At 39.1% G+C, this 18,359-nt stretch overlaps 1 protein-coding gene across 1 annotated transcript in view; it reads right to left on the bottom strand.

Moving 5' to 3' along the window:
• IL1RAPL2 (interleukin 1 receptor accessory protein like 2) overlaps positions 1-14,934 on the bottom strand; it is a 626,232-nt gene extending 611,298 nt beyond the window's left edge. Inside the window, exons 1-2 of the mRNA XM_032592069.1 lie at positions 14,794-14,934; positions 14,365-14,713 (exon numbers count right to left, since the gene is read on the bottom strand). Of these exons, the coding sequence (XP_032447960.1) occupies positions 14,365-14,713; positions 14,794-14,934 (490 nt within the window). The remainder of the gene's footprint in view (positions 1-14,364; positions 14,714-14,793) is intronic.
• Between the last annotated feature and the right edge of the window lie 3,425 nt (positions 14,935-18,359).

Below are 18,359 nucleotides of genomic sequence, written 5' to 3'. Positions count from 1 at the left end.
ATGGGAATATATTACATTAATATCAGCTTTGATCAAATAATATTAGATGGGTAAATCTACCATTAAAGAGAGACATATACAGTAAATTCCCTCTTTTCCAGAATGGCTAGAAATGAGACACTGACTAATTTAATATGCCTGCAACACAATTAGCATAGATATTCTACTTCCAATTACTTAATTTCAAAGAATTTCACCAAATTATGCTACCTCCCTTTATATTACTTTATTACCCTTTACAAAACTTTATAAACATTGCCATTTAAAAATTATATGTTTCACTTATAATCTTGTAAACTGACCTGCTTCCTTTTTTAGAAGTTGAGAACCCTGTAGCCATCTTTTAACCTCAGTTGACAGAAAGCTCAGGGCTAAATGCAATACTCAAGTGCAATAACTATCTTACCTCCATATTTTGCTTTCTCTATACAAGGGTTCTTTTTTAAAAATTTTTAACGTTTATTTATTTTTGAGAGACAGAGAGAGAAAGAGAGACAGAGCATGAACAGGGGAAGGACACAGAGAGAGGGAGACACAGATCCAAAGCAGGCTCAACTCTAAGCTGTCAGCACGGAGCCCGACGTGGGGCTCGAACCCACAAATCATGAGATCATGACCTGAGCCGACATTGGATGTTTAACCGACTGAGCCACCCAGGCACCCCCCTCTCTATACACAGGTTCTTGACCTGGGGTTCAAGGACACCCAGGGTGGGTATGTGGATAGACTTCAAGGTTTTTGTGCCTATTTGCATAGTTATACTTTTCTGGGGAGATGTTCCACAGCTCTTTAACAGATCTTTGAAGCAGTCTACAGCCTAAGAAAGTTTTTGGACTCTGTCGATTCTGGAATCTCTTTCTGACTTCATTTTTCACTGCTTTGCTATGTATGGGCTTTTATTATAAGCTGCCTCAAATCCTTTTCTGTATGAGAAATATTCATTAGAAATAAATCAATAATCAAATAAATATCTCATTCTAAATTTATACTGAAGGGCATTTGAACTTTCTTTGAGGATTCAGAAGGCACCAGATTCACCACTATGGATTTTGATGATCATGATGCATTGTTGAAGGCAAGAAGGTACAACTGGATTAGAATAAATATGTACTGATGACAAGCTATTTCTTGGCGGGAGGGGCTTTTTTTAATTCACTCCCTGGTATTGGTTGTTTACCTGTCATGTATCAGTCTCATTAACTTTCAATAATAGAGAGGGGGAATCTGCATTAGTTAAACATTCTAGGTCATGGTAAATTACTGGCGATACATCTCCAGACTAAACATAATTTTAATATTTATTGTTTTGGTGGCTCAGTTGGTTAAGTGTCTGACTTCGGCTCAGATCATGATCTCATGGTTCGTGGGTTCAAGCCCTGCGTGGGGTTCTGTGCTGACAGTTCAGAGCCTGGAGCCTGCTTCAGATTCTGTGTCCCTCTCTCTCTGTTCCTCTCAAGCTCCCACACTGTTTCTCTCTCTCAAAAACAAATAAAGATTTGAAAAGTTTTTAAAATATTGTTTTAGGGGCGCCTGGGTGGCGCAGTCGGTTAAGCGTCCGACTTCAGCCAGGTCACGATCTCGCACTCCGTGAGTTCGAGCCCCGCGTCAGGCTCTGGGCTGATGGCTCGGAGCCTGTTTCTGATTCTGTGTCTCCCTCTCTCTCTCTGCCCCTCCCCCGTTCATGCTCTGTCTCTCTCTGTCCCAAAAATAAATAAACGTTGAAAATATTGTTTTATCATCTTTAATTGTATTTTATATTATTCTTTTTTATGGATTGTCTGTGACACTGTTCCCATGCATCAAGAACAATAAAAACCTGGAGGTGATTTAAAGGCTATATAACAGTCCAGTTTCCCCACCCCCCCCAACCTTAAGATGCATAGCAAGTTAACAAATTTGGCTTAACAAAGTAGCTTCAACCTCTATAATTACCTACTTAATATGAAAAAAAAAAAGCTTTTGGAATGTTTTTTCCATTCGTTCCCTAATCCCTTTAGTTACTTCCTTTAAACCATCTGCTGTATAATCTACACCTTTACAATGTTAACAGGCTGGTTTGGCCCATTAGTGACAGGACATGGTTGGTATTGAAGATAATCAAAATATCTGCTCCTGAGACACAATGATCATACTCAAAGGCAGTTGAAGACATTTAACAGCCTTTACAATTAGCTTTATCATACAAACCTTGAGAGTATACTGAGAATTCATTTCCTTTTAAGTACTATCTGAGCAAAATGTATTTGATTTAATAGATTCATAGTTCCTTTTCCTCTGTTCTCTTGTTTAGCTAGCAAAGGGAGTATTTAGTTATAAGGTAGTCAATAGACAGAAAACAGCCTTGCAGTAATGGGGAAAACAATTTCCAAACGTTATCCCTCTTATTCTTTTCCTTTAGCATCCACAGTACAAGGTTACAATATAAAGTATTTCGAGAGACCTGAGGGAATCTTCCCCAAAGATGCTTCCCCAAAGCAGACAAAGGGTTGATGCCAGGGATCCGTAAAGGACCATCTGCCACCAAATATTTTCCCACACTGATCTTTCATCAGTCGAAATCCATTCCCATGAGTTAAGGCATTATAGTCTTATACCTAGAGAGTATTAGACCATTAATAGATTCCAACATGATGGTATGATTTGTTTCTCTTGGATTTCTAGTCCTAGGAAACAAACCGAGAGTGGGGCAAAAGGAGATAGACTATAAGATAGTACATTTATTTTTTAGATTTTGGAGTAGTGAAGCAACTAAGAAGGATGTACTGTGGTAAGAGACCTAGAAAGGCAGGTGACAAGGCAGCATAAAGGAAGTGAAACCGTGAGGTTAAGGGAGAAGCACTGAAAGGTACGAGAGGGTCACAAAAAGGCAGGAAGAAGAGAAAGGTCACATACAATTCAATTAGCCAAGGGTCGTTGCAGGAATCAAAGATGATGCCACCAAAAGTGACCAGTGCAAGTCACATTTCTATCATGAGAAGGACTTTTCAATAATATGTCACACTTTCAGAGCCCCTCACACGTCGACACTTTATACATATTTGGCAAATACAGAACTGTGATGCAGCTGACAAAGCTGCAAACTATGGCCAGGTTGGGGACACAGTGCAATTGAGTAGCCCACAGAGGAAGCCAACCTGCAAGCTTGATCTCATCAGCACAGGCCTATAATCCAGAGTGATCCAGCCCCTTTCTGTTCACAACTCCAGTCACACCTATTTAAGTTGGCCCCCAAAGAGCTCCTGAGAAAAGTGGTTTCTGGACACACCTACTTTCTCCCACAGGTGATTTGAGAACTGAGATTCACTGACCAGCCACAAGTGTAAATAGAGGCACTACAAGAAGGGATACACTTTTCCCGCCAAAACAGGGAAATTCTACAGTTGGATTGAAGCTTGCTACAGCACAAACACATCAAAAGTATAAGTGAGGGCATGCCTGTTTTCTGCTTCACAATAACTCAATATGGTTGTAAATATTCCCATCATTCCATTAGAAAAGACATCCTATTTATAAATTATCCATTGTCTGTTCACTCTTAAATCTTATGAATAGCAATTCAAGTATTAAAAAAAACCTGTATTTCTTTAGATTTTCATCTCTACTCCCTAGATTTACGTTTCTGTAAAACCCAGGTCTCTATTTTAATCATTTTCATTCCAATCTTCCAAACAAGTATATTCTTAGGAAGTGTGACATGAAGATTCAAAGAGGAGGGGGAGGAGGAAGGGTATGAAACACAAATAGGAACATGCCAGTTTCCATGCATTTTATTTTTCCAAGAGGAGATTCCTAGGGGTGAAATCTAATACAAACCTATGGAAAGTGCTCTGGGTGGCAAAAGAAAATCTATAAGCCTTGGCTTCCTCCTCAATACAACCAGCAGAGAAAAACTTGCCATACCTTCCTGCTGTGAAAACAAAACCCTGAGAAAAGTTTATTAATCCCTAAAAGAGGATAAGATGTTATTATCAACAATGATTATATTATCATCTTGGGAAAAAAGTATTGTATATAGTAAAATTACAGACTGTAATGGCTATGTGAATTACAATTTTTATTGGGGGATAGAACATATCGCTATGTATAGAATTGCTAATTCTGCACTTTTACCCCAAGTTGGAAATCTGTTCAGGTAAAATGGCTAATTAGCACAGGAGAAAATATGCAAGCTCCAAATATCTTGATGACATTAATTACAACTTAGGTACATCTGGTACTAGTTTATTATGTGTTTGTGATTAATAAATTCATTTGTTAAACCACGTGTTTTCTTGTAACTATGTCAACTATATCCCTTTTTTTATAGCAGCTCTCCTGTTTGTGATCAACAGGGCAATTGTTGGGGGCAATTCATAAAATCACCACTAGAGGGGGTGCTGTCCAAGTTTTTTGTTCAGCACTTGCATTTTCCGCTCCTGACCTTTAAAATTGAGAAATTGCTATCTGCCAACCACTGGTTGCTGGGGAGGGAATCACAGCACACTTCTGGGGATGCACCAATGCAGATGATAGAGGGAGCCAAAAGTTGAGCATGCAACTAAGTTCTTGCTCAAACTGGTAACCAGTTACACACACAGCAGGTGGATGACCCAGCACAGAAAGCTGCAATAGCAACCAGTAGTATTATCTGAGCTCTTAGTACAGAACAGTTAAGTGCTGTGATAGGTGCTTTGCCATTGTTTTCTCATTTCATTATCATGTTAACTGAGGGAGATAGGGACTCTTATCATTCCCATTTTACTGAGGAGAAAAAAAGAATTAGTGTTTAAATGACTTTCTCAAGGTCACTCAGGTGGTGATGGTAGAGTGTGGATCCCAACGCAGATGAGTTGGACTCCAGAACTTATGTTCTTAATCACTGCGTGTTCTATATACTGCCTCCTATACTCTTCATCCTAGCTCATGATCCATTAAAATACTAAAAATTTGCTTGATGCTACCCAAATTGTCATATGTATTCCAAAGAACACATTCCTGTCCTGGAGAGTAGACCTTTCCAGCTGACTGATAATCTATCCTCCAATAATCGTTGTGGGAATAATAGCCATAAAATAATATATGCCAATTATTTATGAATTACACACAGTACTTACAGAGTAATGCATTCTTAATAATTTGTGTACTTGATTTAACCTCTGAAGATCAGATCTAAAACTTGGATCAATTTTATCTGACCCATATTGATTTATTTAAAACTAAATATTTAGGAATGATCGCCCAATTCCTAAAATTATAATCTAGGAATAAAGTTGTGTGTTTAACATTTGTATTTATGTATTATAATTATTAAACACAATGTTATTCTCTTTATTCTTAATATTTTAATGTGGGAGTTAAATACTTTCTATTTCTCTCAGCTCTCTCCCAAACACACACCTAAAGACAAGTTTCTTTGTATTTATACGCATCACAGTGAACATTATATGCCTCAAGTGGGCAGCCCCAAGCACAAGATGTCAAACTCTTCAAGAAGTAAATGGCCTGCATCCTTACTACTGGACCCATGCCTCCTTGCCCCTAGTCTGGAAATATGGACAGAGCTATTTCATTATTTCTTAAATAAAGTTCTGTCAGTAGAAAAAAAATTATTTTAAAACTTTCATCTGTGCATCAGTATCCATCAATAGAGAAACTATTCCCCACTCCAGCTCTATAAATAGAATGAGTGATTATTGCTTCAGGTTTTAAACAGCATTTCCACACTTTTTATGAATTGGATTATATGCTTTCCTTTCACACTTTTACCCCCTACCATTCGTCAATGAAAAAGTTCTGCCTAAATGAAGTCTTTCATCTCATTTCAACCTAGTTATTACGCTTAATAATGGGCTGGCAACCATCTTAATTTCCTTTTCATTACAGGATCTGTGCTATGCTTTGTCAAGATCATTCCTTAGATCTTTACGTGACAAATGAGCCTCAATTATGTTCTGGAGGTGAAGCCACGTGAAACATTACAACCAACTCCTCAACTCCTGATTACCTGAGACCTGATGAGAGCTTCCTTGGGAATTAGTCATTAGCCAGGAGCCCTTCTCAGATGCACTAATGTTAATATGGAGGCTGCGGCAGCAATGAGCCTGTGGGAGACAGGATATCAGCACTGCCCACCAACCCCTCTAGCAGGCTTTCTGCTGCCCCCTCAAATCCAGAATGCTTGGCAGTGAACTTATCTTCCATGCCAAATCTGCTCTGCCTCCTATGTTTGCAGTTATCCAAATAAAAATCTTTCAAAATCATCCCTGAATCTTGCCTTTCCCTTCCCACTGACCTCCCCCTGATCCTCCAATAAGACATTATAGGAGCTAGTCATTTCTGAACAGTTAAATTCTTCCCCTCCTCTCCATCTTCATAGTTGTGAAAATCTAGGTCCGAGTCTCATATCTTGTTTGGACTATTGCAATTCTCTTCTAAACGATTCTCTAACCCTCTCATTCCAATCTGTTCTTTAAACTGCTACCAAAGTGTTCTTTCTGAAGTATATGACCATGTCCTTTCACCGCTCAAAATCTGCAGTGACTCCCAGTATGCAAATCCCTAAGCCTGGCTCACCTGGCTCACCCTAGACTGCTTGTCTTTTCTGCCCCTCTCTATTATTCCTCACATCCTATACTTCAGTCAATACTCACCTTCCCTGAATATGCCAATCACCTCTCTCTGCCTTTGTTCTTCTGGTTCCTTCCTCTAGAATATCCTTGCCTCTGTGCCTGTTGAGATCTACTAATCCTCCAAGATCCAGCTTCAAATGCCACTTCTTCTACGAAACCGTACTTCATTGCTCCATATAAATCCTTTCCCCTCACCATATGTTTTGTCTACACATCTTCCCAGTTAGATGGGCATCTCATTTACTCTGTATTCCTAGGACAAGGTCTGGTGCATTGTACATAGTAGGCATTCATTAAATGTTTATGGGATGAAATCATGTAGGTTTTTTCCTCCCAAATTTCCTAATAATCGAAAGTTGTTTGTTTTTATCAAAGACCTTAAGATTCTTCCTACTGCTACCCACCACCGGAAGCAGTGATGTGTCCAAACTCTGATAGAAATATCAGGAGATAGACCCAAATGTACAAAATGTGTTCACAATTACAAGTGACTGCCACCTTTCCATTAGCCAGCATCACTAGAAACAGGAATAAAAAATAAAATATATGCTACATCCCTGTCCCAGAACTCACGATTCTCTGGTAAGTCAGCCAAAATCAACAATTCTACTACGCAAGCTCTTCCAAATCAGACACCTTGCTCTTGACAGACTGACCTCCTCACTCCTAGTCCTACCCTAGTCATGCTTGTCAGGGAACAGTTATGCTGTCGGCCCTTGCCCACTCAGCTCTTTCCTGTCTGCAACCTCAAACCACTTCTCCCACCTTCCAATACTCCCCAAACAAATCTGAGTCATGCCCAGACTTTAGTTTACCTAGGTGAAAGTTAGGAATGGCATCCTCGTTTTCCTACCATATTAATTGGCTCATTGGTTCAAGGTCATAGACTCCTGTTTATTTGTTTGTTTTTTTCATCTATGCTCAAGTACCTCATGGACCAGACACTTAGTAGGTCTTACTGAATGTAGTTTTATATATTTTCATTACATTAGACTTTGCACAACTAAGTGCTAATGGAGTGAACTGTTTGATTAATTGATTTTCACATTCACTATAGATTAACTTTTGGATTGTTGAAAATCTTTTTTAAAACATCCGAATCTGCATGTAAAAATTCTCAACAAGATACTAGCAAATTGAATTCAACAGCATATAAAATGAATTATTCACCATGATCAAGTGGGATTCATTCCTGGGATGCAGGGCTGGTTCAATATTCACAAATCAATCAACGTGATACATAACATTAATAAAAGAAAGGATAAGAACCATATGATCCTGTCAATAGCTGCAAAAAAGCATTTGGCAAAATACAACATTCTTCTTAATAAAAACACTCAAGAAAGTCAGGATAAAAGGAACATACTTAAACATCATAGAAGCCATTTATGAAAAGCCCACAGCTAATATCATCCTCAATGGGGAAAACCTGAGAGCATTCCCCCTGAGATCAGGAACAAGACAGGGATGTCCACTTTCACCACTACTGTTTAACATAGTGTTGGTAGCCCTAGCATCAGCTATCAGACAACAAAATGAAATAAAAGGCATCCAAATTGGCAAAGAAGAAGTCAAATCTTCACTTTTTGCAGGCAACATGATACTCTACATGGAAAACCCGAAAGACTCCACCAAAAAGCTGCTAGAACTGATACATGAATTCAGCGAAGTTGCAGGGTACAAAATCAATGTACAGAAATTGGTTGCATTTTTATACACCAATAATGAAACAACAGAAAGAGAAATAAAGAAACTGATCCCATTTACAATTGCACTAAGAACCATAAAACACCTAGGAATAAACCAAAGATGTAAAAGACCTGTATGCTGAAAACTATAGAAAGCTTATGAAGGAAATTGAAGACACACAAAGAAATGGAAAAACTTTCCATGCTCATGGATTGGAAGAATAAATATTGTTAAAGTGTCAATACTACCCAAAGCAATCTAAACATTCAATGCAATCCCAATCAAAATTGCACTGTCATTCTTATCAAAGCTAGAACAAACAATCCTAAAATTTGTATGGAACCATAAAAGACCCCGAATAGCCAAAGTAATGTTGGAAAAGAAAACCAAAGCGGGCATCATCACAATCCGAGACTTTAGCCTCTACTACAAAGCTGTAATCATCAATACAGTATGGTATTGGCACAAAAACAGACACATAGACCAATGGAATAGAATAGAGAACCCAGAATTGGACCCACAAATGTATGGCCAATGAATCTTTGGCAAAGCAGAAAAGAGTATCCAATGGAAAAGACAGTCTCTTTAGCAAATGGTGCTGGGAGAGCTGGACAGCAACATGCAGAAGAATGAAACTAGACCACTTTCTTACACCATTCACAAAGATAAACTCAAAATGGATGAAAGATCTAAATGTGAGACAGGAAACCATCAAAATCCTAGAGGAGAAAGCAGGCAACAACCTCTTTGACCTCAGCCGCAGCAGTTTCTTACTCGACACATCTCCAAAGGCAAGAGAAACAAAAGCAAAAATGAACTATTGGGACCTCATCAAGATAAAAAGCTTCTGCACTGCAAAAGAAACAATCAACAAAACTAAAAGGCAACTGATGAAATGGGAAAAGGTATTTGCAAATGACATATCGGATAAAGGGGTTAGTATCCAAAATCTATAAAGAAGTTACCAAACTCAACATTCGAAAAACAAATAATCCAGTGAAGAAATGGGCAGAAGACATGAATAGACACTTTTCCAAAGAAGACATCCCAGTGGCCAACAGACACATGAAAAGATGCTCAATGTCACTCATCATCAGGGAAATACAAATCAAAGCCACACTGAGATACCACCTCACACCGGTCAGAGTGGCTAAAATGAACAAATTAGGAAACTACAGATGCTGGCGAGGATATAGAGAAATGGGAACCCTCTTACACTGTTGGTGGGAATGCAAACTGGTGTAGCCTCTATGGAAAACAGTGTGAAGCTTCCTCAAAAAATTAAAAATAGAACTACCCTATGACCCAGCAATAGCACTACTAGGAATTTACCCAAGGGATACAGGAATGCTTATGCATAGTGGCACATGTACTCCAATGTTTATAGCAGCGCTTTCAACACTAGCCAAATTATGGAAAGAGCCTAAATGTCCATCAAGTGACGAATGGATAAAGAAGATGTGGTTTATACATACAATGGAATGCTACTTGGCAATGAGAAAGAATGAAATCATGCCATTTGCAGCGACGTGTGTGAAATGGAAGGCATTATGCTGAGGGAAATAAGTCAGTCAGAGAAGGACAGATATTACATGTTTTCACTCATATGTAGATCTTGAGAAATTTAACAGAAGACCATGGGGGAAGGGATGGGGGAAAAACAGTTACAAACAGAGAGGGAGGGAGGCAAACCACAAGAGATTCTTAAATATAGAGAACAAAATGAGGGTGGATGGAGGGTTGGGGAAGAGGGGAAAATGGGTGATGAGCATTGAGGAGGGAACTTGTTGGGATGAGCACTGGGTGTTGTATGTAAGCCAATTTGACAATAAGTTATATTCCTAAAAAATAATAAAAAATAAAATGGAAACAATAATAAAATAATAATAAAACATCCAAATCTGCAATCACTATAAAAATAATACCAGCATTCTGCACAGAGCTAGAATAATCCTAAAATTTTTATGGAACCAGAAAAGAGCCCAAGTAGCCAAAGCAATCCTGAAAAAGAAAACTGAAGCTGGAGGCATCACAATCCCAGATTTCAAGATGTATTACAAAGCTGTAATCATTAAGACAATATGGTACTGGCACAAAAACAGACACTCAGATCAATGGAACACAATAGAGAACCCAGAAATGGACCCACAAACGTAATCTTTGACAAAGCAGGAAAGAATATCCAATGGAATAAAGACCGTCTCCTCAGCAAATGGTACAGGGAAAACTGGACAGCAATATGCAGAAAAATTAACCTGGACCACTTCCTTATACCATACACAAAAATAAACTCAAAATGGATGAAAGACCTAAATGTGAGACAGGAAGCCATCAAAATTCTAAAGGAGAAAGCAGGCAAAAACCTCTTTGACCTCTGCTGCAACTTCTTACTCAACACGTCTCCAGAGGAAAGGGAAACAAAAGCAAAAATGAACTATTGGGACCTCATCAAGATAAAAAGCTTCTGCACAGAGAAGAAAACTATCAACAAAACTAAAAGACAACCGACAGAATGGGAGAAGATATTTGCAAATGACATATCAGATAAAGGGTTAGTATCCAAACTCTATAAAGAACTTATCAAACTCAACACCCAAAAAACAAATAATCCAGTAAGGAAATAGGCAAAAGACATGAATAGACACTTTTCCAAAGAAGACATCCAGATGGCTAAGAAACACATGAAAAAATGTTCAACATCACTCATTGTCAGGGAAATAAAATTAAAACCACAGTAAGATACCATCTCACTCCAGTCAGAATGGCTAAAATTAACAACTCAGGCAACAACAGATGTTGGCGAGGATGCAAAGAGGATCTCTTTTGCACTGCTGGGGGGAATGCAAACTTGCGCAGCCACTCTGGAAAACAGTATGGAGGTTCCTCAAAAAAAAATAAATAAATAAAAGTAGAATTACCTTAATACCCAGCAATCGCACCACTAGGTATTTACCCAAGGGATACAGGTGTGCTGTTTCAAAGGGGCACATTCACCCCAATGTTTATAGCAGTGCTATCGACAATAGCCAAAGTATGGAAAGAGCCCAAATGTCCACCGACGGATGAATGGATAAAGAAGATGTGGTATAGATATACCATGGAGTATTCCTTGGCAATTAAAGAGAATGAAATCTTGCCATTTGCAACAACATGGATGGAACTAGAGAGTATTATGCTAAGTGAAATTAGTCCGTCAGAGAAAGACAAAAATCATATGACTTCACTCATCTGAGGAATTTAAGACATAAAACAGATTAACATAAGGGAAGGGAAGCAAAACTAATATAAAAACAGGGAGGCAGACAAAACATAAGAGACTCTTAAATATAGAGAACAGAGGGTTGCTGGAGCGGTTGTGAGAGGGGGCATGGGTTAAATGGGTAAGGGGCATTAAGGAATCTGCTTGTGAAATCATTGTTGCACTATATGCTAACTAACTTGGACGCAAATTTAAAAGTCAAAAATAATAGGGGCTCCTGGGTGGTTCAGTTGGTTAAGCATCCAACTTCTGCTCAGGTCATAACCTTGCGGTTTGTGAGTTCGAGCTCTGTGCTGACAGCTCAGAGCCTGGAACCTGCTTCCAATTCTGTGTCTCCCTCTCTCTCTGCCCCTCCCTGATCATTCTTTGTCTCTCTCTGTCTCAAAAATAAACATTAAAAATAAAAAAATAATAAAAAAATAAAAAATAAAACATCCAAATCCAATTTTCTGCTTTAGTAAGTAAAGAATCATGATGAGACCGAAATCTTTCTGGATTCAATGAGGATTTGTCAGGCCCTCGGGGTCATCACCCTAGACTCCAATGCCAAGGCAGTATAAGAAAAAGGCATAACAGAGTGAAAAGAACATAGAGCTAGCTAGAGATCAGAGACCCTGGGTTCTCATTTCACCTCTGCCCATTTAAAAAGATACATGACATTTGAGAAAGTCAGTTTCTACTCTGAAAAGAAATGGAGGCATTAAACTAGACAAGCTCTAATGAAGCACCAATAAATCAGATTATCTGATGGTTGGTAAGGTCTTTCATCAAGAAGACAAGATGTATACGTGCTAAATTGAAAAATCTCTCCCTGGCAATATTCTTTTTGATTTTTTTCCTTAATTTCAAAATTACAGAGAACTAAAAAGAATAATATTACAAATTCCCATGATTTTACCATCCAAATTTAATAATGTGAACTTTTTTCCAATTTGCTTTCAGTAGCTTTGTTTTATTAAAGAAATAAAGCATTGCAGATATAGCTAATGTCCCCTTTAACCACCATACACAGTCCCATCCTTACCTCAAACTCCTGTCTAGATATAACCACTATTCCTTCCAACTTTTAGATTCTTGCATACATAAATAGGTATCCTGAAAAAAATTACTATAGTGACTAAAAGTTTCTTACAATGGGGAATATAGGTGGGAATGAAAGCCATTTAACTGAGGGCTCTTGTGATGTGGGTTCCAGTCAACTGAGGTCTAAGAGAGTGTGCTTAGAGGTGTGCACATTCCGCATAACGTGCACACTGTATGTCTCACACACAGAACCCTAGTGGGGGCAAACCTCAGAGTCTGTAGGTGTTTTCTGCCCAAAGTTAGTTGTTTCTATGCCATGTGCTGCCACACAGATTTCAGGATAAGACCTCTGATTGAACCTCAGTTGAAGTTCTGCTCTGTTATGGAGAAAGTTCTGATTCATGGCAGAGACACAATTGCTGCTCATCAAATAGCAAGGTTCTAAAAGTTACAAGCAGGGCCCACATCTTCAACTCTGCACCTGACTGCCTCTATTGCAAATCAAATTCTGTGTCAACTAGGAAAAGTGACTCCAAAGTAAGTACCTATTAGGGCTTAGTCATCTTCTTTAGATAACTTATTTCCCTCTACATTTGCAAGTTTAGCACATCATTTGGCCACTATAAACCCCTCATCCTGCTGAGCTAACCAAATAATGGAAACCCTCTGCTGGTTCTGACTGTCAGGGGGCTGTAAGGATTAAATACATCAGTGCACCTCAAATGCTTAGAACAGTGCCTGGCACACAGATAGTACTCAGCAAGTCTTTTCTATTACTACTTTGACTACTACTACTTCTATTAACTACGTATCTATTTTATTAATTCTTCTATTGTACTTTCCAAGCATTTATATGTAACAATACACATTATTTCAATAAAAAGTGTCTTTTATATCCTCTTTATATTAAAGTTAGGTCATTATTTTTTTTCCAAATTTAAGGCAGGGGTAAGTCATAATACCTATAAATTTCATTTCAAATGGCCATTATGAAATATTTTAGCATGTGTTTTCATATTAATTACATAAAACAGTGTAGAGTAATATGTATATACCTATACTTGGTATATGCTATATTATAAAAATACTACATTATTAAAGATTGCATATAATATTTACATTTTATAAATTACATATAGATTTACTCTTACAGATTGCATATCATACTTGTAGCTTATAAATTTGCATATATTTGTATAATATATTCACCTTATGTTTATGTAATAATAGTGTATATTTATAGTATAAATTGTTATAAATAAATATATTTATAAGTTAACTATAATAGTTTGAATCACTGAAATGGCTGCTTTTATAAGCCAAAAAGTTTAAATATTGACAATTTTGTGATTCATCCTAATATATGTCTTATATAAAATACTATACGTTTAAATAAACATTTATCATATAAAGTTGTGACTATCCTAAAAAAGAAGTGTAGGACTAAATAAAGTTGAGACTTACATGTTAGTTCGTAAATATTTTTTTTGTTATTTGTGCTAGGGCCCTTCTGATAATTCATAAAACCAGCAGAGCTTCTTCTAGCTTCCAGGCCTTTCCAATGGCTGTGCCCTATGCCTAGTACGCTGTTCCCTCAGATATCCACTTAGCTCACTGGCTGCCAACTTCCTTCATTACTCTGTTCAAATAAGTTGGGGATGGGGGCAATTACTGATTCCAGGACAAACCGGACAAAGGGATGGGTGGCTTGACAACCTCCACCCATTCACATTAACTCCAGAAGCATCTCCCAGACCCTGAACACTTCCTTTCCTTATTCCATACCCCAAGCGCATCTGTTCCCCCATCCACTCACAACGTGTGCATGGTCGGCACCCTGAACTCCAGCCTCATCTACATTGGTGTCCAGGAAGGATGATAATGGAAGGGGGAAACAGTTTCTCCCCTCCGTCGCTCCCAGCGGCAGCCCCGCCCGGTCACCCCCTCCCCATCCCCCCTCGTCTACTCCCGGACTGGGAGGGCGGCGGCAGCCAACGGGCACCTGGGGGGTGGGTTGGCCCGCATGGCCTCCAGGAGTAAATGTCCGCAACACTGGAGCGGTGGAGCGCCTCTCCCCAGCGACCGACGCTATAAGGTAGCGCTCTTGAAAGAGCTTGCCAAGGCGTGCCAAGGGCTGAGGGAACGCAGGCCGGCCAGAAGCCTATGCCTCAGCTGGGGGTGGGGCGATTGGGGGATGCGACGCAGGGTAAGTACCTGTAGCACCCACGTGGCCGAGAGGGTGCTCAAGGGGGCGCCATCCACTGCGCAGCTGGCCCTGCCCATCCCCGCCAGGGAGAGGGCCAGGTTCGGAGCACTTCCTGGGTGTAGCGTGCATCTGCGTAACGCTGGCGCCATAGTTACACTTTTCGCTATCCCGGATGCTGGCCTCGCCTTCTCCCCTCTCAGAAGTGGTATGGTAATAGGACATTCTGTGATGTTACTATGTGCATTTAGGTTAACATTAAAGAACTAATATATGTCACTGTGCCTGGGTATTGACTGTCCCCATGGTAAAAGAGGCACATCCATAATAATATTGTCTGTAGTTAAATTGATATTATAATGTTATAATATTAGTTAACTAGCAAGCACCACCAGGAGGACTTGTGCTATGCTTTACTTTTTGTTAATTGGGGATAATTGCCCTGCATCCATTATTATTTGTGCTTACATTATTATATTATTTAATTATTTCACCTTTATGGTATCTATTATTATAATTCAGGTCATAACTAAGTGATTATGTCATTAATCATTATTATAATGAATACCACAAATGTATTAACTCATATTATGTATACCATAATTGCATTATTTATTACAAGTATTACAGTAAGTGTAACAGTTTAATCATTAATAAACATAATTAATACTAAATTGATTCTGCACTGCTAAGAAGACCTGCTGTTAACCTTTTCATCTCATCAGAATCAGGATGACTGAGGTGAAACATTAATACAGTTACTTGCATTATTGTGATTAAAAAAAAAAAAAAAACTATAGTACCTAACATTCCTGGTAATGCTGGTGTGGTATTCTTCCCCTCTTGGAAATGGCATAAATCATATATCACATAATTAATGTTGCTATTATTATTATTACTTATGTTATTTTAGCATCTATCCTAATAATGGATAACACCATATATAAGAATAATGGTGTTATCTGTTGCTGCCTCTGAAATTGAGATGATTTGGGAATATTGATAATTTACATTACATTGGTATTATAATCATAATACCACTCCTAAGAATCTTGGCATGCATCTGTAAAATGGACATAATTATGAGGCCTCACTAATATTGTTATCATTTGCATTTATGTTAGTACCATAGTTGTAATTAATACTATTAGGAATGAATGCTTCTTTTAAAATAGGGAGAAATTCACACCTTACAGGGTTTTTGTCAGATTTAAATGAGTTATAACTTGCACACAGTAGTAATGATGATGATATTAATAATAGGAGAGTTTCTTAACTCCTTACTGTGTATCAGATGCTGCTTAAGTGTTTTACATGCATCGACTCACTTAATCACAACAACCATGTAAGCACGGTAGGTATTATAGATATCCCTAGTTTACATTTGAGCAAATTGAGATTCAGAGAGGTTAAATGTCTTGCCTGAAATTCCACAGCCAGTTTGATTCCAGATTCCATTATCTTAACCACTGCTTGTATTAATGGGAATGATTGTCACATATAACTAATATTTTTACCCAAGTTACTATCTTATTATTATTATGTATCAGAAAAGAATGACGATTTCCTTCTCTTTCATCATAAAATGGTCCTAGGCACAGGCAGTGGTTGGTGTTAGAGGTGCTGATGTTTGGGATCTAGGCAGGGGTGGGGTGCCTAGAGTAGGGGTGGGGTTTGACTCTCTCCCTCCTGATGTTGTCAGGAGACACATTTGAAATAGCTCAGGTCAAAAGCATCTGGTAGAGTGTTGATACACAATAAATTCTTCTTAAAGGTTTGTTAATCCTTCATTATGGTGCTTAACTTCCTAGTAGCCCAGGTAAAAAGAATAAGCAAATTTTAAAAAGGGAAAATGCAAAGAAAGATACTGTTGTCAATCTTCAGTTAATGAGTGCCCTTTTTCTCTCTCCATCTGTGACACCACCCTCTCTACCTTTATCCACCTACTCTGAATTCCCTGGTCAAAGGAAGATAGCTCATGTCAACAGCCTGTTGTTTACAGCTGTTTATATAGCTAGCATTTGACATCGCACAGTGGTGCAAGGCTTTGCCTCCATGTGCCCAACATATACTTGGATAAGATTTATATCAATCTATAAGGCCTGGAAAACTAGAGGGAATGGAGTGAGGAGAATAAAGGGATAAAAGATGATGATGTCTGGGTGAATGAGGCCTTGAGAGAAGGAACAAAGGAGATTTGTTAATTGGATAGAGGGTTGTCAGCCCCTCATAGTAAGGAATAGGAGGCAAGGGTTCCTCTGTAGGAGTGGTGGGAGGTTGAAGGTGAGACTTAGAGATAGGATTGGGTGGAAGTCTGTTTAATAAGCAGTTAGAACTCCAGGCCCACCACCCCAATACCAGTCTGCACACTAGTAGAAGGCTGTATGAAAGATCTCTAGATGGTAAAACAGAGAGGGGATGGTTTACCTGGGCATACCTACACATGCCAAGCCACAGTTCCTTGTCAATGATTATTTATCTACCAATGAGCTTGGGAATTTTGCAGAACCTTTGAGAATAACACAGCTCAGACTGCCATAGTAGGGCCATTGGAATAAGGGGCCCCAGACTCTACCAAACCATGGAGCCCACCAAACCATGGAGTCCTGACTATTCCCTTCCCCTCCTGAAAGACCCATGGAAACCAAAGTCTCCACAGCAGTTATACTCAATAAAATTTACCAAAAATATCCTGTCTGACAACACCTCCCACCATTGACAAATCCTCCTCCTTTCTTTCATCCACTACCCACACACACTTGGTGCCATTCCTTTTCCAAACTGCTCTATTTTCACCCCATCCAGAGTCTGAACTCTAAACCAGAGAAGGGGCTGGATCCAGAGAGGCCTGAGATTTTACTCTGTCACATTGTGAATTCTCTAGAAAAATTTCCTGAAGCATGAATCACCTGTAGTGGTGCTGGCTGTGGAGAGGTCTTCCCTGGTACCCACAGTGCTAGCCTCTACCCTTTGAGGTCTGTATGTTCAAGGCAGACATAAGCAGGTAGGTGTGCCAGGTGACTTGGGGTAGAGATCAGAGGGAGTCTGGATAACAGGGTCTGCTCTGGTCACATTCACACATAAGGACACACAGAGGTTTTGACCATTTTAGTTAGCACTGAGCTTAGGAGGCATTCTGCCTAAACAGGCACAAATGGGGATATCAGGACGAATGTCCCCTGATGTTTCCTAATGCATAATGGAGGCTAGATCACCTTTCCCAAAAATCAGGGCCATGCAAAAAAAATACCCTTCAAAATATAAACCTAGCTTTATCCTGTATGTTAGGAGGGGTATAGGAAATGAGGACAAAGGGAAGATGGGGAGCAAGCTAGCCTGCTGGAGCCCTGTTGTCTCTACCACCTAGCAGCAGCCCCACATTCTTCCTGGATTTTGCAGTCCTGTTCCTTCTATTCCTGTATGCAACCATTTGTAGTGGCATGTGTATCTTCTGCATTCACATCCACAGACCTCATAAAGCATATCAGATGTGGGTGATTCCAGGGGACCTCCACCTGGGAACCTTCTCCCACCATGGGCCCCAGAGGTCTCAGTCACAGGCTGTAGGGGCAGTCTG

This window comes from Lynx canadensis, chromosome X (genome assembly GCF_007474595.2).
Source record: "Lynx canadensis isolate LIC74 chromosome X, mLynCan4.pri.v2, whole genome shotgun sequence".
NCBI lineage: Eukaryota > Metazoa > Chordata > Mammalia > Carnivora > Felidae > Lynx > Lynx canadensis.
This window is presented reverse-complemented; position numbering and strand designations above follow the sequence as displayed.